Genomic DNA, 23,486 nt, shown 5'->3' on the forward strand with positions numbered 1-23,486 from the left:
GCTCTGTGGGTGGGCACGCGTGTGCACGCAGAGGAGCCATCGCATATGCCTTTGCTTGCCGTTCCATATGCTGTTTGTGTCAACACCTCCGGTGGGTGGTTGCATAATCTTTAGGTGTGCAGTGGTTTCCTGGGCTGTGTCGTTATATCCTGTGTGTGTGCGCGCGCGGGGAGAGCAGGGTGAAGGAGGGAGACCAACCCCAAACCCGCTCCAATTTCAGCCACGGCTCCTCCGTGGGGCACCCCTATCAGGGCTCAGGGGAGTCAGAGCTGCCGCTGCGGGAATGCCAGGCTGTGCGTCGCCGTGCCGGGCGGCGTGGATTAAGACAAGTGGCGGCTGAAGGGCAGGACTGTGCTGCTGAGTAAATCTAGGGAAGCGGAACAAGGAACTTGGCAGCGGAGAAAAGATGAGCAACCAGACACTGGCGATGAGAGGCTGATTCAGAGTTCGGGACCTCAAAGCACTTTTATGGGAGGGCAGGCACAAGCAGACAGCAGCACGTCTCCGGGAGCCAGCGAGAGGGAAGATGCCTCCACCTGAAGTTGGGACAGGGGCTTAGGACACCGATACGACCCAAGAGGAGGAGGTGTCTACAGTCCTTCCCGGCGCTAACACCCGGTCTCCCGGGATGTGTTGCAGTTGCCTCCAACAGCAGCATGATTAGGCCCTACAGCATCGGCATGCCAGCTGGCTGGAGCAGTGGCAATACCCGCTGCCTGGCCGGCTCCGCGGACCCCAGGCCCCTCTCTGCTGCCTTTCCTTTCATTAACAGCCTTGACCCCGAGCTTTGTCTCTCTGGGGCATATCTGCAGGCTCGGGGGTGAGGGATTTCCAGCCGCAGCTGGCTATGCATCTCACTCAAAACCCAGGTGAGGAGGACAGCGAACTGCAGGTAAAGCTAGTGGGAAGCCAGAAGGGGGTCGGAGATGAGAAACCCGGAGCTGCCAGCGTCCAACCCTGCTGCTCGTGGGCTGGGCGGCCAGGCTACTTACCAAGAGAAGGTTTGTCAGCAGATCGATCCCTTCTGTGTCCAGCCTTAAAGAGAAGGAGGCTGTTACTGCATCCAAAAGGCTCTACCGTGGGCACAGCCAGGCTCTCCCGGGGTGCAGTGGAGGCACGGTGGGTTGGCACATGCCTTTCAAAGCAGCAGAACCCACGCATTTCTGAAACGAGCAGGGCTGGATAAGCCCTAGATAAGCCCTGGAGCCTGCTCTTGCTTCCGGGCTGTGTCCGGGAGAGTCCTTCCAGGCCGGCCTTATGCACGTTAGCCGAAATTCACGGCTTCCACGTCACCTGACCCCAGCTGACTTCCCTGCCTAGTGCGGGGGACTGGACCCGATGATCTTGCGAGGTCCTTTCCACGGCCCTTACAATCTACGAATCTATATACTGCGGCATAGAAAAGGAGGCCTGACCTGACCCCGACTGTGCTGCCGCTGGGGCTCAGCCACCGGCCCTCCATTTCCATGGCTGTCTGTCCTCCCCGCTCCCTAGTGTCAGAGTGAGCCTGGGATGAAACCTCCCAGCCTCATCCCCCCAGTGTCCCGCTGCTGGCCAGCACACGCCGGTGTGCGTGGGAGTCTCAGTACCTCGGGGCATGGTTGATCAGTGGCTGGGCACGGTACTGGGTGAAACTGTAAGCCTTGAACTCCTCGTTGGATGTGATTCCAGGCCAGGAGTCTTCTGTAGGGGTCCCTGGGGGAGAGAGGATGGTTTGGACACATCAGCGTCATCACACCATGGGGACCAGCCAGTCATTGCCCTCCATTCCCCTAGCATGGAGGAGCCGCATGTGGAAGCGCTCTCCGTGCGAGCCGTCCCTTGGAAGAGACCAGCGAATCCTCCCCTACTCCCCAGTGCTACTGGAAGGTCAGAAAACCCCCGAGGAAGGAGCTGATTCTCTCTCCACTACCACAGGGCTGAGGGCACGGGACTGGCAAGCCAGTCTAAGCTTTCGGCTAAGGCTGTTTCTCAGGGCCTTGTTACATGGTAATACTGGGCAGCTCCCGGAGCTCTTAACCCCTGGGCTGTCTGTGCCTTAACACCTCAAAGTGGCTTAAGGCACTCGTTATGTGGATCAAAGTTATGCCGCTCCAGGACAGGCTTATCTCCGGCCCGCACTGCCCGGTTCCTGCTCTGTGACGTGGCCCACCCCTCACGGATGCGCGGCTCGAGTTGAAAGCGTGGCCGCTCCGGACTCGAAGCTAGCGCTACGCTGGTCGACGTCGGGGAAGGTGTGCCAAGGCCCTCGCCCTCTCTCCATTTTCCGCGGTCAGCCATTGCCCTCTAGCGGGGGTTGGAGAGCAGACTCACCCAGCAGCCGGAAGATTAAATGCAGCTCTTCTTTCACGGTGGACCCAGGGAACATGGGCCGTCCTGTCACCATCTCATAGTGGATGCAGCCCACGCCCCTAAGCGAGCAGCAGAGGCGTTGACGTTAGAGATGGAAACGACCCCCGAGCACACCCCCCTGCCCTCGCGCAATGCAGGTTGGTCCCTTACAGCCGCAGCCACCCGAGGGAGCTCCTGCCTGTCCTTCGGGACATTGCTGCTACTGCTTATCACCTGCTCAAAAAGGCCCTGACGCACAAGCAAGGAGCCTGCTCCAAAGAGCTTATGACCCGGGAGACCTAACCCATAAACCAGGGCGGGCAGCATCCCTGTGCTGGCGCTGCTGCATACAGCAGCCCAGGTTGCGAGGCGCTGCATGGAGAGATGAAAGGCGGTGAACATCCCCTGCACCGGAGAGGTGGGAATCCAGGAGCGGGGTCCAGTGCTGGTGCCCAGCCCCGCCAGCCCCCGCAGCTCACCACATGTCAATGGGGGTGGAGTACTCGGTCGAGCCCAGCAGGACGTCTGGAGGCCGATACCACAGCGTGACCACCTCGTTGGAATAGGTCTTGGTAGGGACCGACTTGGCTCTGGCGAGACCTGGGGGTGCAAGGGACGTCTCTGTGTCTTCTCCCACACTGCAGTGTAGTTCTCACCAGCAGCCCCAGACGGAAACAAGCGGGCAGAGGAGCATCCCTCCCCTCACGCATCTACAGGCAGTAGCTGAATTTGGAGCAGCAGGTCTGGAAACCTGGCTGCTGCACTGAAGTCCTTCAATCAGCTCGCGGTGCACTGACCCGCCCCCGGCGTGGACTGGGATGGACCAGAGTTCGGGTCTCCTGCGCCCCTCCAAGCAGCATGCGTGCAGTGCTGTCTGCACACGCCGAGCCCACGCCAGGCCACGACCCTGCTCACCGAAGTCTGCCAGCTTCAGCTCCCCCCTCTCGTTGATGAGCAAGTTCTGCGGTTTGAGGTCGCGATGCAGGATCTTCCTCCGGTGGCAGTACGACAGACCCCGCAGCAGCTGGAACATGAAGATCTTGGGGAGGGGGGAAGAGGAAGGAGAGGCACGGTCAGCGCGGCAGGGCGGGGGGGTCTGCCATTCGGTTCAGCAGACAACAGCAAGCAGCTTCAGGGCCCCTCTGGAGGAAAGACTTACTCTAGGGTTGGGATGAAACAGCTTGCAGCTCTGGACTCATTTCACAACACACACAGGCTTCAGTGATGGACCGAGGGGGATCGGAGCCAAGGTAGCTCCAGCTTGGAGGGCAAGAGCCAGATTCTCACCGACTGCCCGGCCCCTTTACACGAGCAGCACAAAGGGCCCTTCACAGTGTAAGTCATGCACTTGTAAATTATGTTAACATCTAACTTAAAAAGCCTTTTGCTGCCAGGGGGTGTAAAGGGGCCTTAGTAGCAATGCGAATCCAGGTCTATGAGTCTCTCTTCGCTCTGTCTTTTGCTTATGCAATTAAATCTAGCTCTGAAATCAGTTTCCTCAGCTGCCTCCAGCTAAACGCTATGCTCGATACTACATTAAGCGCAGGGGCAGAGTCTCTGGCGCGACTCTCTAAACATGATCAGCGAGACTCTCCTTCTCCTCTCACCTTCACGTTGTGCGTGCTCATCAGGTTCCCACAGTTGTCCAGGTACTGCTTGAGGTCGTTGTCCTGCAACAGCAAGGGTGTGCCATGAGTAAGCATCTACGTTCAGATGGACCCCGAGCTAGCTCTAGGCCCCAAAGGGGACTTTGGTGAGTTGGTAGGAGCCCAGGGGGTTAAAGCCCACTAACCACTGTAATGTGCCCAGAGGGAGCTTTACCATCATCATCTAGCCTGACCTCCTGCATGTCTGGCCAGAGGATCTGGCTAATTTTGCCTCAACCTAACCTTTGTACAAGCCACAGCAGGGGTCTGAGGACAGGCCTGCAAGGCCTTCCCCCATCGGCCTCCCAGGCACATGCGAGCTCAGAGAAAGCGTCTAGGTGTTTGAAGACGTATAGGCAGCTCTGCTATGGAGGTGAAGCCAGGCAGCCCAGAGCCTGCCGCGTGCCACAACGTCTGCCAAGGCAGCTGGTATTGCTACCAAACCCACCCAGTCGGGGCTGACTCTAGCACGTGAGCGGGTGATGAGCTGGGACACAGGGCTGGAAGAAGGCTGCCTCCCTCCTTTCCATTAATGTTCCAGACATTGCAATGGGCTCTGTGCAGAGGCCTGTGGGTGAATGGGCCTGATTTGTGTTTTCCAGGAGCTCAGCGCAGATAATGAGAGGTGATGAAAAATCAGGACAATATCTGATAAAATTAGCGTTTTTCACCAACTGGCTTAAACCTTTCGAACAGGTAAAATATTGCAATCCTCCCTGCCATTTCTCTTGCACCCAGCTGCAGCGAGGCACAAACTCCTTCACGCTGGGTCATAGGAGGAAGGGGCACAGTTCAGCTCGCCAAATCCCACCCCGGAGCACACAGCCCACCCACTCACCAGGTACTCGAAGACAAGGGTGAGGGATCGCTCTGTGTGAATGATATCATGCAGGGTCACGATGTTTGCGTGCTTCAGGTTCTTCAGGAGGGAGACTGCAAGACAAGGAGCCATTAGAAAGCCCCGGGGCCACGCTTTGCGGCCAGAGGGTAGGCCGGGCTGGCTTGTTCCAACACCCTCGTGAAAGGGCATCAGTGCCTGGCAAATGAAAGAAGGTCCTGGCTAGCTAGACTGCCCATTCACTCTGGCTCAGCAATAACTCTCCATGGCTTGCGAGGCCCTTCCACTCAGAAAATGCCCCCTGCTCCTTACCCTCCCTTATAGCTGTGCAGGGGGCCCCTTCTTCATGCTCCAGACGGATCTCTTTCAGAGCCACCAGGTTCTCCGTCAGCTTGCTGCGCCCCTTAAAGACAGTGGCATAGGTGCCCTGTGGGAAAGAGAGAGACATGGAGCCTGGGCACTCGCGTCCGGAGGCTGGTGCGTGCCTTTACTTCGCCAGCTCAAAGCGGAAAACCGGCCCGCAGAGGAGCAATTGGAGCAGCGGGCGACTCATGGCGGAGGGCTCGGAGGATGCAGCGGCTGGGCCCGACCCAGACCCCCGCGTCCAAACACACCCAGACCTTGAGGAAGCCTGGGTCTGGGCTCCTTTTGCAGTTTGTCTCTCCTCTCCACTCCAGCTAAAACCTCGAGAGGATTCCTGCTCACCTCGCCCAGCTTGTCCAATTTAACGTAGGTTTCCAGCTTCCCGAATCCGATATCTGACTGCAAAGAAAAGGGAAGAACGTCAGCAGGACAGATCCTCCTAGGAAAGACGCAACCCCGCAGCTGAAGGTCACGTCAAGGAGGCCAGACAATAACAGCTTTGGGGGAGATCAGTCAAGTCAGGTGTTTGCAAGCGGGGGCCGGGAGCTCTAGATACGCCATGTACATCACTGTCTGCCGGAGAAGTGCAGCCATCTAGGCAGCCAATCAATCAGAAAGAAGCGCCATTGACTGGGTGCTTAAGGAAAACAGATGATGCCTGCTTCCCCCATCCATGGAACGATGACGCAAGCTATTAACTTCATCATCGCAGGGAGCCTTGTTTGCTGCAGTGTGGATGCGGCTCGATATATTGCCTCCCAGTGCTCTGGCTCCTGTCATGCCTTCCTCATTCTCTCCGCCTGTCCCTGCCTCACCCATCATCTTGGCATCTGAGCAGCCACGTCTGCATTCAAGGCTGGCTGGATTTTGAGCCCCCTTCCAGCAGAGGCATTTAATGTGCATGGAAAAAAAAAATCGCTCCCTACACACTGGCTGTTACCAGAAGCCGTTCCCTCCATGAATCGAGGCACTTGGATGGTCACTCCTCCCAGGATCCTGGAGACTCGCACTCTCATTTACTCAGTCATAGGCAGGACAGCCTTGGGGGTCAAAGGACTGAATTAGGACCCAGGAGATCAGGGCTTCATTCCCTGGGACTTGGCAGCAAGTCTGGGATGATGCAGTTGGGGCTGGTCCTGCTTTGAGCAAGGGGTCAGACTAGACGTGACCACCTGAGCTCCCCTGCAACCCTCTTTGTCCGAGTCGTCGAATTGCCCCACGGCTTTGCTTCCCACTGCACCCTGGTTGAGAAACACGGGGCGACCACGTCTGAGCAGCCCTGACACAGCAGAGCTCCAGCGTCGGTGGGGTACGGAGGAGCTCTGCTTTGTGCTGCATACATCTCCCCTCGGCAGGTGGTGCTGGAGGGGCAGCCGTCACGCAGCCCGCAGCGTGTGCGGAGGTGCAGGCGTCAGCCCCGGAGGAGGCCTGCCTTGGGACCAGAGGAGAACATTATTTCCTCTTTCGCTCAGAATAAAGACCTGTGGGAGCTGCCTGGGAAGTGATGCATGCGTGTCGCTGGTGGCAGGTGTCATTGATAATCCCCAAGGATTGTGATAGGGGTGGCTAGCCCCCACTCTGTTCCCCGCCAGGGGAATCCGTCCCTCGCCCTGCTCTGCCCTGCCCTGGAGAAGCGTCTCGAGAGCAAGTCCTGCCTCCACGGCCCATGTGGTCAGAGGCCCCCATTATCACCCCATATCACTCAGTGCCAGAGTGTTTGAACGACACGGAGCTGGGCTGTCCGGACCCGGGCTGTGACCCACGCCTGCATTTCCCTCCAGCCGCCACATGTGGAGGGGGGTAGCTTGGCTGCCGATGTAGGGTGCGTTGGACCTGATGGCCGGGGCAGTAAATGGTGCCGTTAGCTCTACTTCCAGTGCCTTGAACACAGAGGTGCTGAGTACGTGCCTCCCCGCCCCCCACTTGGGAAGAGGGCTGTCACCCGAAATACTTAAAACTTTCCTCATATCCATCATCTTAGGCCCACTCCCCTGGCAAAAACAAGTCAGCACCTATGCCTGAACAAGCCCACCCGCCTTGAATGGATGTGCTGATAGTTTGTCTCGCTCAGCTGGCAGGGATAATAACAGTGGGTAATGCAGGCTGAATGTGATCGGAGGCCCTATAAACTTCACGACGCCGTACGGCGCCTTCTACAGGAACATTCATTATTCATTTACAGGGTTATGAATATTAATGGCACATTTGCTTCCTCTATGCATATTTTATTCACCGGGCAGAAAAGCCCGTGCAGGTGAATGTGAGCTACTCGCTGTCGGCCAACTGCCTCCCTCCCGGCCGAGAAAGTTCCTACTCGATGGGACGCAGCCTTGCCTATCTGCAAAGCAGGCCCTGGGCTCTCGATCTTGTACGTGCTGTGTTGCTGCATGCATGAGGGATTTGCATGCCAGGGCTGAGCGTGTACACACGTGTGCAGTGCACACCTCTGGGTGTGCAGGCCCAAGCAGAACGAGCATTTATATGTGTGAGTGTAGGCTTGTGGGTACAGGAAGAAAAGGATTCACATGCCTTGGTGTGGACTTTGCACGGCTGAGGGCACTCCGACGGGTGCATAGAGGTATAGGTGTAGAGGCAACGTGTGAGCAAGGACCCCAGAGTGCGTGGACACGGATGGGCACGGCCACATGCAGGGCCTGGGCTCCGAGGTGTGATGAGCCGGGCATGACCCTCCCCTGCCCAGATCCCCAGTGCGGTGGGACTCACCAGGGATGCCCGCCGAGACATCCTGCTGAGGGGCTTGGGGAACTCGGGGCTGTGCATCTGCAGCTTCTGCAGGAACTCCGGGGGCAGGCGGATGTCCACGGGGAGGGAGAGCCGCTTGCTGACGTCCTGCAAGCCGGGCCGGCACAGAGTAAGCTTCCCAGCCAAGAACCTTCGACCTTCGACCTGCGCCCTGAACCTGGGAAGCTTGCCCAGCCGTCCCCACCGCCTGCCACGTGGCTACCCCCACGCCGAGAACAGCAAAGTCGCCCTTCCGTGCACCCCCTGCCCATGCCGGCCATCCCACCTCCATGCCCTGCCTGGCCCCAGCTCCAGCCCCAGCCTGTACTTGCCTCCATGGAGAAGCGGCGCTGGTTGTTGTTCCGGTAGCGCACAGTTGTCGGGGACTGGCCCTCCACCTCTGACGGGGAAATGGAGGTCGGGTCCGCCTGGAAGTCCCTGCCCAGCTGCAGGTGCCCATGAGCTATGTCTGATGGGAGAGGAGGCAAAGACTGAGTGCCTGGAAGGTGTCATGAAGGCAGCACTTCTCAATAGCCAGGGCAGCCACTGTCTGCTGCTGAGTCCGAGCATGGGGCTGGGAGCAAAGGACTCCAGACCTAACACTGTTCCCGTCTCTGGCCCTGGGTAAGCCTCTTCGACTGCTACCTTCTACACCATATCTTTCCGTGCTTTAGGAAAAAAAAAAAGCCTGCATTTTTACTCCATTTTACAGATGGGAAAACTGAGGCACAGAAAAGGATTGTCCACTGTTACCTGGGAAGGGAGCCCAGGACTCTGAAGGTCCCCTCCAGTGGTCTGTCCATTAGCCCACACCCCACACAGCACCAATGGGGCCAGCTCTTCATCCTGGGCACAGGAAACTGTCTCTGGTGCTAAATCACCACAACTGGTGCCACAAGCTGTATGCAATATAGTTTCATAGTTAGCAGGGTCGGAAGGGACCCGAGCAGATCATCGAGTCCGGCCCCCTGCCATGGCAGGAAAGAGCACTGGGGTCAAACGACCCCGGCAAGGTGTTCATCCAGCCTCCTCTTAAACACCCCAGGGTAGGAGCCGGCACCACTTCTCTTGGATGTTGGTCCCAGATCCTAGCCGCCCTGACTGTGAAGTGGCGTCTGCTGATGTCTAGTCTGAATCTCCCCTCTGCCAGCTCGTGACCGTTATTCCCGGTTCTTCCTCCCCAGGCGCAGCACCTGGCACTTGCCGGTGTTGAATCCCATCCTGTTCTCATCCGCCCACCCCTGTAACCTGTCCAGATCCGATTGCAGCCTATTCCTCCCTTCTAGCGTGCCCACATCGCCCCACATCTTGGTGTCATCTACGAATTTGAACAGGTGCTTTTTACCCCTTGTCCAAGTCGCTGATGAAGATGTTGAACAGCGCGGGCCCGAGCCCTGGGGGACCCCACTGCCAACATCCCCCCAGGGCAAACATGACCCGTCCACCACCGCTCTCTGGGTGCGGCCCTCCCGCCGGTTGGCGACACATCTGACTGTGTGGGGTCGACACCGCAGCCCCCAGTTTCTTAATGAGAACGGGGTGAGAGACAGTGTCGAAGGCCTCCGAAAGTCCAGGAAGACGATGTCCACTGCTCCCCCTGCGTCTGAGGGTTTGGTGACCTGGTCGTAGAGGCCGCCAGGTTGGTCGGACAGGACCTGCCACTGATGAACCCGTGTTGGTTGCCCCTGAGCATCATCTCCCCCCGGCCCCTTGTGAACATGGGCCAGGATAACTCTCTCAAAGAGCTTCCCCAGGACCGAGGTAAGACTAATTGGCCTGTAGTTCCCCGGGTCCTCCTTCCTCCTCTTTTTGAAGATGGGGACCACGCTGGCCTCTTCCAGTCCTCCGGCCCCACACCAGAGCCCCACGAGTGCTCGTACAGCCGGGCCAGGGGTCCCGCAATGACCGCAGCCAGTTCCCTCAGCACTCGGGGGTGGAGATCGTCCGGACCAGCCGATCTGAATACATCCAGTTCCCTGACTAGATCCTCCCTGGCCCTTGATTGCCTCAGTCCCCCCAGGCCCCTGGACCCAACCAGGACCCCGCCGTGCAAGGTGCTGTGCAAACACAGAGCGAGAGATGGGTCCTGGCCCACAGAGCGAACCAACAGCTCCTGGGGCTGTCATTCCTTCCAGAGGCCCAGGGGCCGCGGGGTTTGGGATTAAAGAAGTCAGACAGACAGTCTTTTACTGCAGCAACCAGCCAGCAAACCCCGGGAGAGGATGCAATCTCAGAGAGTTACACAGCGCGGAGAAATGGCTCTCCAGCACCCGAGTGCTCTCGAAAGCCGAGCAGTTCTGAACAATGACTCGTCCCGTGGGATTACAAGTGTGAAGCACCGTCAAGCCCAAAGAGCCGTGAAAGGAGCAGGAAATCAGAACAATACAAGCCATAAAGCTCTCCCTGGCCTCCAGTGTGAGGTTTGCACTTGAAGCCCCTCCGTCTGTAATTAATAGCTGGTTGCTAGGAAGCTCCCAAGCTCCGAGATGCAGACAGCAGCTCAGCAAAACATCTGAGCAAGTTCAGCGCAGGTCACCCAAGTCCCGGTGAAATAGCTCCTCCGAATTCACCGGAGCGCTGCTTCCAGGAGAGGCACTTATACAGCCTTGTCTGCCAGGCAGACACTTTCCCAACCAAGCATAACCCTTTAAAGAGGAGTCAAAATACTCTTGAGGGGACAGATGAAGAAACCTGACTCCTTCCAGCGGACCCAGGACAATGTTTCTGCACCCTTGGTACCTTGGTAGCTGCAAGGCAAGTGCCTTAGACAGAACTCTAGGCTTTGGGCAGGGCTCGGTGTTAATACTGATTATAATTAGGTACCTGCCCCATGTGAGACGCTACAGATGCTGCAAATGCCACAGTCAGATGCTACCAGGTGCTGTGAGCATGGGGGAGGAGGAGGGAAGGAGCAAAGCGCCTACAAAAACACACGGGCATAGCTTTAGGGAGGTGGTATACACGAAGAGGGGGCAATGCCAACCTGGTCTCTTTGGTTCAGCCACCTTCCTTGCTCCTGTTCTGGTTATGGGTCTAGAGGTGGGATTCGCTGGCCTGGTGTGTGCAGAAGTTATCCCATGAGATCAGAACGGCCCCATCCAGACTGCACTTCAGGGGTATCTGAAGGGCTGGACCCAAAGCCTCTCTAACTGCCCGCCCTGCCTAGCTCCAGGACCCGGGAGCACCCCCTCGGTGCTCAGACCTGGTGGTATTTGACCCAGTGACCGCTACACGCAGGACCCGATGCGGTCTACTTGCCCCAGGAGATGAGACACTCGATGGCGGCTGCGTCCAGCCGCACACCACAGCCGAGCAAGGGAAACCAAAGTGTCAGCACAGGAATTCCTGCCCGGGACCAAAACCACAGCCCAGGGCGGCCCCGGCCCCGGCCTCGGCCCCTCCTGCTGCTGACATGCCACTTCCACTGGCTGAGTGCCGCGCGGACCCAGCCTGCCGCCGCGGCTGCAAGCGTGGATGTCACTGCGCTGACCCCAATCGGGTCTGACAGCTGGGGATGATCTCACTGCCGGGCACCGGAGCGAGAGCGCCTGCTTGCGCGGGGCGCGGACCGGAGCTGCGCCTGGCTCGAGCTGCCACGTTGCGGGGGTGAGGGACGAGACGCAGCGGATGAATGACCCAGGGAGACGCGTCTGGGGGCAGGGGTAGTTTCCTGATACCACTGCTGCTGGAGCGAGACCCCGAGGGTGCAGGGGGATGTGTGGTGCTAGTGGATCTGCGGGGTGGATTCCCGACCAGAGCTTGCCACGAGGCAGGGAAAGGCCTTCCTCCCACAGCTGCCGAGAGAAACTGCATCCCGCCTCTGAGGGCTGCTCTGCCAGGGGACGGCCAGGAAAACAAATCCAAAGTAAATCAAGGCTGGAATTTAAAGTGGATCAGTTAAATTGCATTAAACCTCTGTGTGAACAGCCTCATGCAGGTTTAGAGGGGCCTTAATTTGATTTTTTCTTAATTCTCTTGCAAAGTCAATTAAACTAAATGGAATTAAGGCTATGCTGAATGTGTCTACGTGGGATGTAACGCTCGCTAACCAACCCGTTTAATTTGGATGAATTTTCCTGAGCGCAGAGAAGCCCCAGGTCCTTGCAAGCAAGGCAGCCCAGACCAGAAGGAAGCTAGCCAGCGGCAAGTCATCTTGCGGTTCAGCGTGTGCATCCACAATCCTTCACCCAGCCCACAGGACCCAGTGGCAGAAACCTGGACTTCATTGCTCGCCTGCAGGGATCAGATCTGGGGGCTTCAGTTGTGACCACCGCGGGACGCGCTGCTCCTGCTGAAGGAGACCTCTTCCCCCTGAGAGCACGTGTCGGAGGGTTACAGTCCTTTAAACACTGCCTCTGCCAAGTGCACTCCAGGGACGTGCTTCAGGATCCCAGAGCCCATGTTACAAAGATGTCCATGGGCCCGGCGGGTGGAGAAAACCTTCCAGATGCGAAACGAGTATGACCTGAATGTAGGCCTGAGCTTACAGATAGCCAGAAATGATGGCACGCTGGGGCCCTACTGCCAGCTCCCCCTTCCTCCAGCGGCACCAGGAGCTCCACGGTCCCCTGGTGACACTGCAGTGGGACGTGGGAGAGCGTGAAGCCTGCGGGAGCTGCAGGAGAGGGGCTGCAAAAGGAAGAGAAGAGTCCTGAAGCTTGAGGAAGGAGGGGAGAAAGGAGGAAAGACGGGAGCAGGGGGATGCTGAAGGGTGACAACGGCCCTCGGCTGCAATGAGTTCACAAAAGCTTTATTCTCCCTGGCTGTCTGCGCACACCCCCAGCAATGCCAGGGATGGAGCTGAGCACTGAGAGGAGCACGAAGGTCTGAGCATCTGTCCCTGCCCCTGTCTTGCAATGGAGGATGACGTGTGACCTCGCCCCACCCTGAATGAGTTGGATGCCCCCACGCCAGAGTGGCTCGCACACCTCGTGCCCGTTCAGTCCACATCTGCCACGTGGTCCCTGCGCAGCGGTGAAGAGGACTGCAGACCCGACCGGGCAGCGCCGCGAGGAGTTGTTGCTGCACCAGAGATGACGCTGGCCCGTCGGGCGTGCTTGGCGTGCGATGGAGATGATGCCAGGGCCCGAGCAAGGGCCTGCTGGATTCTGCTCTGCTTTTCATGTGGCTTACAGTGGGCCCTGACACCCGGGGAATAATGAGGCTGCCTGGGATATCAAAGCAAATTAAAGCGAGACCGCAGACACTGCAGCTGCTTTTGATGAGCCTCCTGCTTTTTCTTTTTTTTTTTTTTATAAATACATTTAAACACTGCCACTGCCAAAGCAAGCTTTGATCTCCCGCAGACTGGGGCCAGCACCCTCCGCTGCCTGCCTGAGTTACAACTTTTAATGACACTGCTAAGTGCAAACTCTCTGCTTAAATCTCTATTAAGCTTGCATGGCCAAGATCCCTCAGATCTTGGATTATCCATCTCCTTTCCTGCCTCTCTCCATTGTTTCTTTCTCTGCCTTGTGTCCTGCATGCCCACGCGGGCTCTGGTTTGCACAGTTGCAATTTGGGAGCTATTCTGGGTTTGCAGTCAGTGTGATGAAGCTTTGTCTGCTTTCAGATAGCATCCCAGGCAGGAGCTGCTCTAGGGGTACACCCTGGTGTAGACATGATTCACATCCCTGTGGCATGACCTGTACCCAGTAAAATGCCCGGCCCTAATTCTCCCCTGGATCCCAGTCTCCCCTGGTGCTGATGGATGCTCTGTGGGTACAATGCCTTTTTTACCCCCTCTTCACTGATTGCACAAGGCAATGGTGAACCAGACCTCAAAGCAGGTCTGGTCGGAGGTGGAAATGATGCAATTAATACTCCTGGTGCCACAGAAATGACCTGGACTCAACCTCCATGTCCCAGGGTGGAGCAATCTGTCTGAACAAGCAGGATCACAGCCCTCCTCCAGCCCAGTACACAGGGAGAAAGGAAAGGTGTGAGGGTTTCACATCCCTAGGTCTGCCCTGTTGCCCCCGGGCATTAAATTGAGGGCAAAGTAAGTGCTGGGACCTGGACAGCTCTGTCTACAACCCAGGCTTCAGGTACCGGGGCACCAGCTAGGATGCCTTGCCCAGCACTGAGCTGGCCTTCCTGCTATGCTCCTTTCGTGCCTGAAAACCAGTTAACTAGGCTGACGTTCAATAGGCACCACCAGACTTCAGAGGCAATATCCCAACGTAGCTCTCTCCCGGAGCTACTGTTTTAGGCTGGCTGCAGACTCAGGCAGACGTCACCTCCTCCACTTCCCTCTTGTGCACCACGTGGAGGTCCTTGTTGCAACCCTGAGGCCCAAGCTGTGCTATCTCCGCCAGTCGCTTAGGTTTTGAATCACTTGCCAGGGACAGGAACTGTTCCCCCAGCCTGGCCCAGTCCCGCACCTGCCTGTGTCTGCGTGCTGCGGCAGGGCAACGTGAGGAGCCGGCACCAGGCACCGCTGCCATTTTGGGTGCCTTGATGTGTGTCTTGGGAGGGCTTCTGGGCTAGCAAGTGTTTTGCATGCCCCTCCCGCAGGGCACTCAGGACATCACGCACGGCCCAGCTGCCTCTTCCCTCCCTGGCACCGTTGGACGGCGCTGGGGTGACATTGTCTGGGACAGGGTGTACCCAGTGGGGGAAGCTGTTTGCTTTTCCACTTGTCAGCTCTGTTTCTTTTCAGTTCTTTCCGTATTGGCCTCGGGGTCAGGAGCAAAGCAGGAAGGAGGAAGCTGCTGTGCTGACAAGCTCCTGGCAAGATTTTTGCCTGCTCCAGGAGAAGCCCGAGTGCCCCAAGACCCAAGCTGCCGCGGCTCTGTCTGCCCGGTGCAGCCTCGTGAGAACGGACCTCAAGGCATCTTCTTGTCCAGCCGCGCTGTTAAGTGTCACTGGCTCGACCCTCCAGCTCACGCAGGGTAGCCACAGGGCCTCCAGCCCCCCTTCCCCCTCCCTCGAGCCGGCTGATAACGGGCTCGAAGCAAAGTGGAACGATGCAAAGAAACGTAAAGGGAAATGCCTCTGTAGGCAGACCGGGCAGTACACATGCTTCAGCTAAGATGTACCCCATTTAAAGAATGGGATAGCAGTGCCGACCAGTCACCCGCACTCACGCTGTGAACTCGGAGACCCGGTCTTCATCGGTGGCATTATATAACTCCTCTGTAGACCTATGCAATATGACCAAAGGGTGTTCACATCCAAACTCAAACCCGGGCATCGTTTAGTGGTCCAGCCATTAGGGGCACGTTCTAGATGCAGCTTCCCGACCTATTTCCTGCTGGCAAACCCCACGTCTTAGCGGGACAAATGAGTGCTGTAACGCTGTCCTGTTCCCCTCCAGCCACGCACACTCCTTTCTGAACCCCAGCATGCACTGACTCCAGCATCTAAGGACCACCGGGAAGGTAACTATTGCCTTCAGTGGGCTTCGAGTCACGCCTGCAGAGGCTGCAAGGTCTCTTGGTAGCTGTGCCTACCCTCTCCCACTTGCTAATGCTCTGCCCAGGCGGTCTGGCCTGCTGCTGCAGGAAGGAGCTCCCAGCAGCCAGGCGTTTCTGAAATGCCATCCGTGGAGGGCTGAAGAGACGCAACAGAGAAATGCAGCTGTCGGGGCTCTTAATAAACAACAGTCGCGGCTTGCAGGGGAAGGAGGGGAAAGGCGGCGGGGAGGTGACTTCCCCGACTTGTTTACAGCCCATGAGAGACTGGATCGAGAGATCTGGGGCGAGAAGGAGCAGGCTCCGGGGAAGCGCTGGGATCAAACTGACAACGCCTGGACAGTGGAGGGGCCCCTGAGATGCCCTGCAGCACCGCAATGCACCCCACAAGACCTGGCAACACCAGAAGCAAAATATTGGGACAGACCATATAGACATTGGACTGGAGGTACGATGAAGGCAATCAGAGCAGGCCAGGCGGCGGGACGAGGGATTGACTGGGGAGGGAAAAGGCAGCCCGGTACCGGGATCTGCTGGGGAAGAAAGTCTCTCTCCCCAGCTGGGAGGTCCAGACGCCCCCTGCACCTGAAGCGAGTCTCACCTCACCCCTGGACGGGCACAGTCCCAGCCCGGGACTTGATGCCAGGCCCACCGCTGGCAGACAGCGACACGATCCGGGCCTGGGTCGGGGCCCTTCTGCTGCCGCTGGGTCTGCACTGGGGGTCCCCAGGACGGGGACCAACTCCAGAGCATGGCAAACTGAGCTCAGCACTTGCTACGGCTCCGGCCCAGCCCCGGCCCCGGCCCCGGCCCCGGCCCCGCCCGGAGCAGAGGTCCCCGGGAGAGGGCAGGCAGCGCACGGACGTGGCTTGTAGCTGGAAGGGGAGGCGGTCGGGCAGAGACAGGCCGAGATCTCACTAAAGTCAGGGCAGGGGGAAGCTGCCTCATTACACGGCACAGCCTGGGCTTGCGCTGCGGTGCTAATGAGCCCAGGGCTGACGTTCCCCGAGGAAGGCACGGCAGCAGCTGCTGACTGAGGCCGGCACTGAGCCTCCTGCCGTTTCGTTCCCTCAGCTTCTGTGCGCCTAATTAAGGGCTGTGTCTGATTACAGCCCCGCCGGGGACCAGGGTGGCCATGTCCCTGCTTGCACAGGTGTCAGAGGCTGGACCTGCAGGGACATGAGGCTGCAGCAGTGAGGAAAGCCAGCTTCGAGGAAGGTTGCTCAGCCTCTTTGTCCACAGGGCTGGGGGTCCCGGGTGCTCAGAAACCTGTCACAGCATGGTCATTCCTCCCCCATTTTTGCTCTTGGCTTGGGTGATAAATAACCTCCCTCTGCACTTGGTGCAGTGCCTTTCCCCTGAGGCATTCTCCACACAGGGAAGGGTTACCCCCATTACACAGATGGGGAAACTGAGGCACAGAGCAGGGCAGTGACTCACCCACAGCCACACACAGGCAATTTGCATTTGTGCTGCCCCTGGGTGTTTCGAGGCAGCTGGGAGCCGGCTGGACCGAGGTGGAGGGGAGCCCAGACTGTGCGCTCACTGGCCCTGACTATCTCTGCCTGGAGGGGATGCTGGCCATGCTGGAGCAGTCGTCCTGAACCCGACGGCCTCTCACCTTCATTCTTCCTGTTGTTGAGCTGGTTGAACTGCTCCGACTCCTCGATGGTCTCTGTCCGGGGAACCGAAAGGGAAAACCTCCTCCTGAAGTTTTTCATCTTGTTCATTTTCTCCGGCGCTGCAGGGGGATGGCAGGGCCCTGCGGGGAGACGAGAGAGAGGGGGCGTGACGAAGGGCATGGCTTGCCTGTGGGACGGCCAGCCCTGCCTGGAGCTGGGCTCAAAGGGCCTGGCTGTCCGAATCCTGGGCCTCTGGAGCGCTGTTTGCAGTCAGGAGCACCCCACCCTGGCGAACCTCAGGCCCAAAGACGAGACCCTGGAGGGACAAAGAGTGAGGGTGTTGTTGGGATGTGTCACTTTGTCCTCCATTGCCCCGGGGCTGGCTGCATCCCTCCCTAGCTCAGCAATGCAGATAGGACACGGTCTGGAGCCGCTCACGCAGACAGCTGCGTTCTGGCTGTTTTTATTGCGCAGGCCATTACGCTAGCAAAAAAATGATGCTTCTAAGACAGGCGGGACAGCCCAGCCCCGAGCCAGCCACAGGGCAGACTGGCGGTGGGAGACCCTGCACAGCTCTGCCCGTGCCCTTCAGCGTGCAGCCCCTTTGCTCCTGAAGCCCTGGATAGCCCCCGCCCCCCGCAGGAGTCCTGACCCACAACTCCTCCAGGTCTGGACCGCCACCGCACGGTGACGTGCGGATGCCCCCGTGTCTCAGCTCGACGCTCCCGCCAGCCCTGAGCGGGTACCGTGCCCCAGCAGCCACGTGAGCTCAGGGGATGGGGCAGGGGGCTGCTTCCCCGCGAATATCCCGCGTCCCGGCGGCAGCGCGATGAGCCTCATGGACTTGAAACGGCTTCTCGCCTGAGCCGTCCGTGCCCGCTCCCACTCTGCCCTGCAGTTGGGACACAGGCCACGTTATTTTGCCATAGTAGTGGAGTCAATACAGTGGCTCAGCAAGTCCACCCTAACGCATCGCCCCAACTCTGGGCAGAGCTGCAGGGGCAAAGCTGCGGGCTCCAGGCCTGTGTTTTTCCAAACAGAGCTAGCAGCCAGGTCCCCTGGAGAGCCCTAACTCTGACGCGACACTTTTAGATGGCGAGTGTGGGGGTGGCTAGGCAAAGGGCTGGTGCGAAGGAGAATACCAAGGTGTTTCTGTCCCCCTCCTCTCGCCTGCCTGCTCCACGTCACGGCTCTGAGCTCTTTTCCTGTTACTCTCATTCTGCAGCCCCAGAGGGATCTGGCCGTGCAAATGAGCCTCTGGCTCCCAGGTTGCAGAATGGGCATCCCAGGCTACGTGCCCGCCCTGGAGCCAGGGAGCGGCACGTTCTCTCCCGTGGCTGCACCCCGGTGAGGCAGGCGCAAACCCCTCCCCGCGCGGGTGGGTTATCAGCACAACGCAACGCTTCTCGCGTTCCAGAGCAATGGGATCAGACGCGGCATCCGGGAGCTAATGCACCGCGTCGCTGTGGCAACGCAGAGGCTGGGGCCAAAATGCCTACATTAATAATAGATGGCTTATAATAATAGAAAGCTTAATAGATTATGTGCCAGTCACAGACCCATCCTGCTCGCTCATCAGCCTGACGCTGCCTCCCGTGGCCAGAGCGAGCCCTCGCCTGGGATGTTTGGACGGTCTTGGATTTTACCCAGCTCTTCGACTGCCAGGGTGCGTCTGCCCACGCCTCCGGCAGACCTGCTTCTCCCCGTCCCCCCAGCCCCACGGATGAAAAGTGCACCTCTTGAGTGAATCTGGAATCCAAGCAAAGACCTGGGCGGTCCAAGGGGTCAAGGCCAGGCTGTGGGGCACGAGGGGCCTTCTCCGCTTGACCTTCATGTCTTAGGCACTCCCTGCAGAGCTGTGGCCAAGAATCACACCCCTCCAAAACCCAGGTGTTACGAGTCCGGTGGGGCTCAGCCCCATTCACAGCAGGGAAGTGTTCTTGCCTCAGTGTACCGGGGCCTTTAGTTCAGGACAGAGCATCCCCCCGTTGCCTGTGACATTAGAGATGCTCCTGGAGTCACGTGCATCCAAGGAGTTGAACTGGTGGGATGTGGCTCACGCCAGGCATTACACAGCATCATACGTATATTTATAGTGTAATATATTGATATCAATAAAATGAAACACCAACAAAACGTTTAATTGTTTCCAGGTCGATTTTTTTCCCCAAGTTTCTCTTCTGTGCAGGCGTCAGAAGGAAGTGCCACATTCTCGGTACCAGAAGGTGCAAGGTGGTTGCAGGGCACCCTGCAGCTACAGAGCCACCTGCCCAGAAGGGACGTGCCTTCCTGGTCTCCATCGTGTCCAGGCCAGCTGGTGCCCTGTAGCATGGATTTATGCCCCCTTGTCTATGACTATGCTCTGCCAGAGGGAGTCATTGCAAGCGCCTGGACTCCGGGGCAGTCAGGGAAGGGGAAAGGGGAAGTGCTGAAAGGGGGATGGGGTAGGACCTACCCCCGTCTCCCCCTCTCTCCCTCCCACTTCGCACGCGGGCTCAAGAGAAACAAGCACCTGAGTGCTGGAAAATCATGAGCTGCAGAAAGTGCCGCCCAGAGCTCTTCCCCTCACTGCACCTACCCACGCTGTAGCTCTGTTGAGCTGCTATATATAATCCTGCCGGGAGCGGAAGTGGGATGAGGGTAAAAATAGCAGTAGAGAAATGGCCAGGATGCCTATCTCTGCCCGCCCTGCAAGGTACGTGGCTATTCTGGGCCCATTATCTTTACAACTTTGTGCACTGGGTAAACCCAGCTGCTTCCTCCAGCTGAGCACGGACCCACCTGACTCATGGCAAGGGGGCCCAATTAAAATGTCCACAGACCGAAATTTATGGGGCTGTTCTTGTTCTTTCCTCTTTCTTCTCCTCGTTCTTTTCCAGAGAACTCACCTTTGACAGCTGCGCTGTGCTGAGACCCCTCCACCCCGTGGTACTCGGCATGGCCCGAAAGGGCCGCCTCTCGCACAGATCCAGTCCCCGGGCGGCACCGTGTGACTCCCATCAGTGCAGCTTGCCCCCGCGTCAAACCCGTGTGAGCCACAGAGCCCAGCTGCATTACACAAGGGGGTTGCCCTAGGACAGCGGCTTGTGTGGCTGAAGCCTGGCACACTCAGTGCCCAGCTCTTGAGGGTGTGGGCTTTGGGCATTTTGTTTCCATGCAGCAAACTAGACTGTGGGGCTCAGGCTGGGACACTGAAGGCCCGAATCTCCAACACAGCCTTTGCTTTTGGTCCCCAGGTTGGGTGTGATGGTCAGAGGTGTGGGGCAATGTCAGGCCTGAGGGGGACACAGTTACTGCAGGGCTTGGCACCCTGTTGGGCTGGAGGCATTGCAGAGGGACCTACTGGGCACTGGGCTGTTCTGCAAATCATAGATTCATAGATGTTAGGGGTGGAAGGGACCCCCTGCCCAGGGCACGAAAGAGCGCTGGGGTCAGACAACTGCAGCTAGGTGCTTGTCCAGTCTCCTCTTGAAGACCCCCGGGGTAGGGGAGAGCACCACCTCCCTTGGGAGCCCGTTCCAGATTCTGGCACCCCTTACTGTGAAGAAGTTGTCTAATGTCCAACCTAAATCTGCTCCCCATCAATTTGTGGCCACTGCTCCCAGTTACTCCCTGGTAAATGGAGCATCTCCTATTCCCTGCTGCCCTCCACTGATGAATTTATAGGCAGCCACAAGATCACCTCTCAGCCTTCTCTTGCAAAGGTGAAGAGATCCAGGTCCCACAATCTCTCCTCGTAGGTCCTTGTCTGCAGGCCTCTGACCATACGAGTGGCCTCCTCTGGCCCCTCTCCATGTTGTCCACATCCCTCCTGAAGTGCGGCGCCCAAAATTGGACGCAGTACTCCAGCTGCGGCCTGACCAGCGCCGCATGGAGGGGAAGCATCACCTCCCTGGACCTGTTCATCATGCATCTGCTAATGCATAATCAAGTGCGGTCAGCCTTGCTGACCACTTCGTCCCATTGACTCATGTTCATCTTGGAGTCAACTATGACTCCAAGATCCCTTTCCGCTGCTGTGCTGCTGAGAGGGTCGTCCCCCAGCCTGGAAGCTGGTGGACACTTTGCACTTGTCTTTGTTCACTGCATCCTATTTCGTTCTGCCCGTTTTTCCGGCCTGTCCAGATCCGCCTGGATCTGTTCCCTCCCCTCTGCTGTGTTAACTTTGCCCCTAGTATCCACAACCAGCAGTGCTCAAGTTCAGTGGCCTCTTGGGAAAGCAGCAGTCAGTGTCTTGCTAGCTCAGCTGCCTCCTTCCTCACCCCCATCGCTTGCAAATGTGATGGGAAACGAGATGCTCACTCCAGGTTAGGGGAGGAATGGGAACAAGTGAGGAGCAGGGGCACATGGAGTCACCTTTGGGACAACAGACCCTGGTGGCTAAAGCTGCAAAGACTGAGAAGCAAAAGGCTATCGCGGGTGTCGGGGCTGCTGTACACAAGTGCCTTTCAGACCCAGCTGCTGGAGAAGCCAGCGTGGCGGCGTTCTTACCTGTCCCTGCAGCACACAAGCAAGGGACAGCATCAGCGGGTGTGCTGGCACACTTGTTTCCCTAGGTCAGGGGCATTAATTTCTGCCTGGATTTCTTCTGAGCTGCAGTTTTTGCTTCTGGCACTCCACAGCTCAGACTCCACTAATGAGCTGGGGAGAGCCCTGTTTCCCACTGCCTGGATTTCAAGGCAATGATTGCTAGTGACTTTAAATAAGTTTTAGCTGCAGCTCAGATAGGATATAGAGGCATTTATCAGTTGTAGCAGAGCGAGCTAGACCTTGCAAGGCAGCCCCTAGGGAAGCAAAATATTAATCTCACTTGCATTCGCATCTTATCTTTCCACCCAAAGGATCCAAAACACCCTCAAAGTGATTTACAACAGCTGCCACTGAAAGGCAGCCACTTCTGGGATGAGAAGGATTGCCCAATTACCAACACACAGCAACACCGTGCAGCCTAGCTAGATGGGATGGGAAGAATCTGGGTGAAACGGTACTGGGAAATTTAGGTACCGAAAGGCAAAATATCATCACTCAGGCTGGAATTTGGCCAGTCGGATTGTAAACATTTGGAGCAAACTGCTGACAGATGTCAGACCTGAATCCTGACAAGAAAGCTAATCCCCTGCCCAGTGCAAGGTGCTTAACTGCTTGCTAAATAGTGACTTTGAAGCCATGTTAGCAACTCTAGCAATAACTATTCTCTGAATTTCATAGCAAACTACTTCAGTGGATATTTGGGTTGTTATTGTAGGATGTTTCTCTCTGGGATCCTCTGCAGAACAGCCCCCCGCGCACTGCTGGGGAACTCAAGAGAGCAGTATCTCAGGAAGTAGCTCATCAGCAGTGTCTGTAGCTGCCCCCATCCCGCTCCAGCCTATCTCGGTAGGTCAGTATTTCCATGGCTAGTAGGCGACACTTATTCATTACTGCTGCGAATACTGGAGGAATGGTGACTTTTCAGAGCAGAGACTCTTGTTTGCTTTGCAAACAGCCCCATTGTAGGGCACTGCCTGTGTGCATGGAGCTAAATCAACAATGAATCAAGCAAGGCGGGTGATGTGGCCCTCCTCCCGTAACTGGGCATGGAGACAAATCAGACTGAACTAAGACTAACACATACAACACCCCTGCTAAGTGTCTGGTGTCCCTCTCTAGCAGACTAGGAAAGTAAAATTTACTACTGCTGCTACTTCTCTATGCACTCCTCCCACCCAAGTAGCAGAGGCCTGTGCCTTGGAGCAGCAAGCCTGTGGCTCTCTCCATGCCGGTACCCAGCAGCAAGGGCTGTCGCATTAACATTTCGTGGCCCCGATACATGCCTTCAGCATGGTCCGGAGCCAGTACCATGACGCAAGCAGTCATGGGAGGCTTCCTCCAGTGCTGATATGGCTCAGCCTTCAACCAGCACTGCCGTCTGCTGGTCCCTGCCCAGGAAGCATTGCAGAACGGGGACAGGGTGGGGTGCTACCAAGCTCCCGGAGAGCACCCTGGGGCTGCTTTAATTTACCTGGGAGGCTATTTTGGTCTCTGTGGCAGCTGAAAACCCTGAGGGAGCAGAGGCAGCCGACCCCCCCTTGAATCCCAGCTCCAAACCACAGCCACTCCCTGCCTCTGCCAAGCAACGAGACCCCTGTTCCCATAAGCAGCGATGCATCTGCGGGCCAAGGCCAGCCGGAACGGGTGCATCCTGCCCAGTATCCTGAAGGAAGCCAACAGCAGGCTCAGAAACGGGGACAGGTGCAGGCTAAATGCCTGGGCAGATTCATCGAGACTGATCTGGGCAGACAGGCTCTGAGCAAGAGCACGAGGCCTTGAATGGCAGAACTGTGGGCCCCGTCTCGGGAATGTGGTTTCTTTCGCCGTCCCTCTGAACATCGGCGGGGCTGGGTCCTGGAGACAGCCCGAGGGCGGTACGTGCACGGCAGCAGTTCTCGTGCTTCTCCATCGCTCGGCACCTTCTGCGGCCACCCAGCCTGGGCTCCAGCGAGTGCAAATGCCGTGACAAGGGCCACAGCTTGGCACAAAGGACTGTGGA

The 23,486-nt window shown here is 57.7% G+C and overlaps 1 protein-coding gene across 2 annotated transcripts in view; it reads right to left on the reverse strand.

Moving 5' to 3' along the window:
* CDK18 (cyclin dependent kinase 18) overlaps positions 1-23,486 on the reverse strand; it is a 49,055-nt gene that overhangs the window by 7,576 nt on the left and 17,993 nt on the right. For both annotated transcript variants that reach the window (XM_019546557.1, XM_019546558.1), the window contains exons 2-13: positions 16,957-17,097; positions 8,253-8,389; positions 7,903-8,028; positions 5,521-5,577; positions 5,128-5,242; positions 4,816-4,910; positions 3,939-4,001; positions 3,247-3,370; positions 2,811-2,931; positions 2,314-2,411; positions 1,590-1,695; positions 993-1,035 (exon numbers count right to left, since the gene is read on the reverse strand). In XM_019546557.1, the coding sequence (XP_019402102.1) occupies positions 993-1,035; positions 1,590-1,695; positions 2,314-2,411; positions 2,811-2,931; positions 3,247-3,370; positions 3,939-4,001; positions 4,816-4,910; positions 5,128-5,242; positions 5,521-5,577; positions 7,903-8,028; positions 8,253-8,389; positions 16,957-17,065 (1,194 nt within the window). In that variant the 5' untranslated portion in view covers positions 17,066-17,097. The remainder of the gene's footprint in view (positions 1-992; positions 1,036-1,589; positions 1,696-2,313; positions 2,412-2,810; positions 2,932-3,246; positions 3,371-3,938; positions 4,002-4,815; positions 4,911-5,127; positions 5,243-5,520; positions 5,578-7,902; positions 8,029-8,252; positions 8,390-16,956; positions 17,098-23,486) is intronic.

Source organism: Crocodylus porosus, unplaced genomic scaffold, assembly GCF_001723895.1.
Source record: "Crocodylus porosus isolate Cpor-Errol unplaced genomic scaffold, CroPor_comp1, whole genome shotgun sequence".
Taxonomy (NCBI): domain Eukaryota; kingdom Metazoa; phylum Chordata; order Crocodylia; family Crocodylidae; genus Crocodylus; species Crocodylus porosus.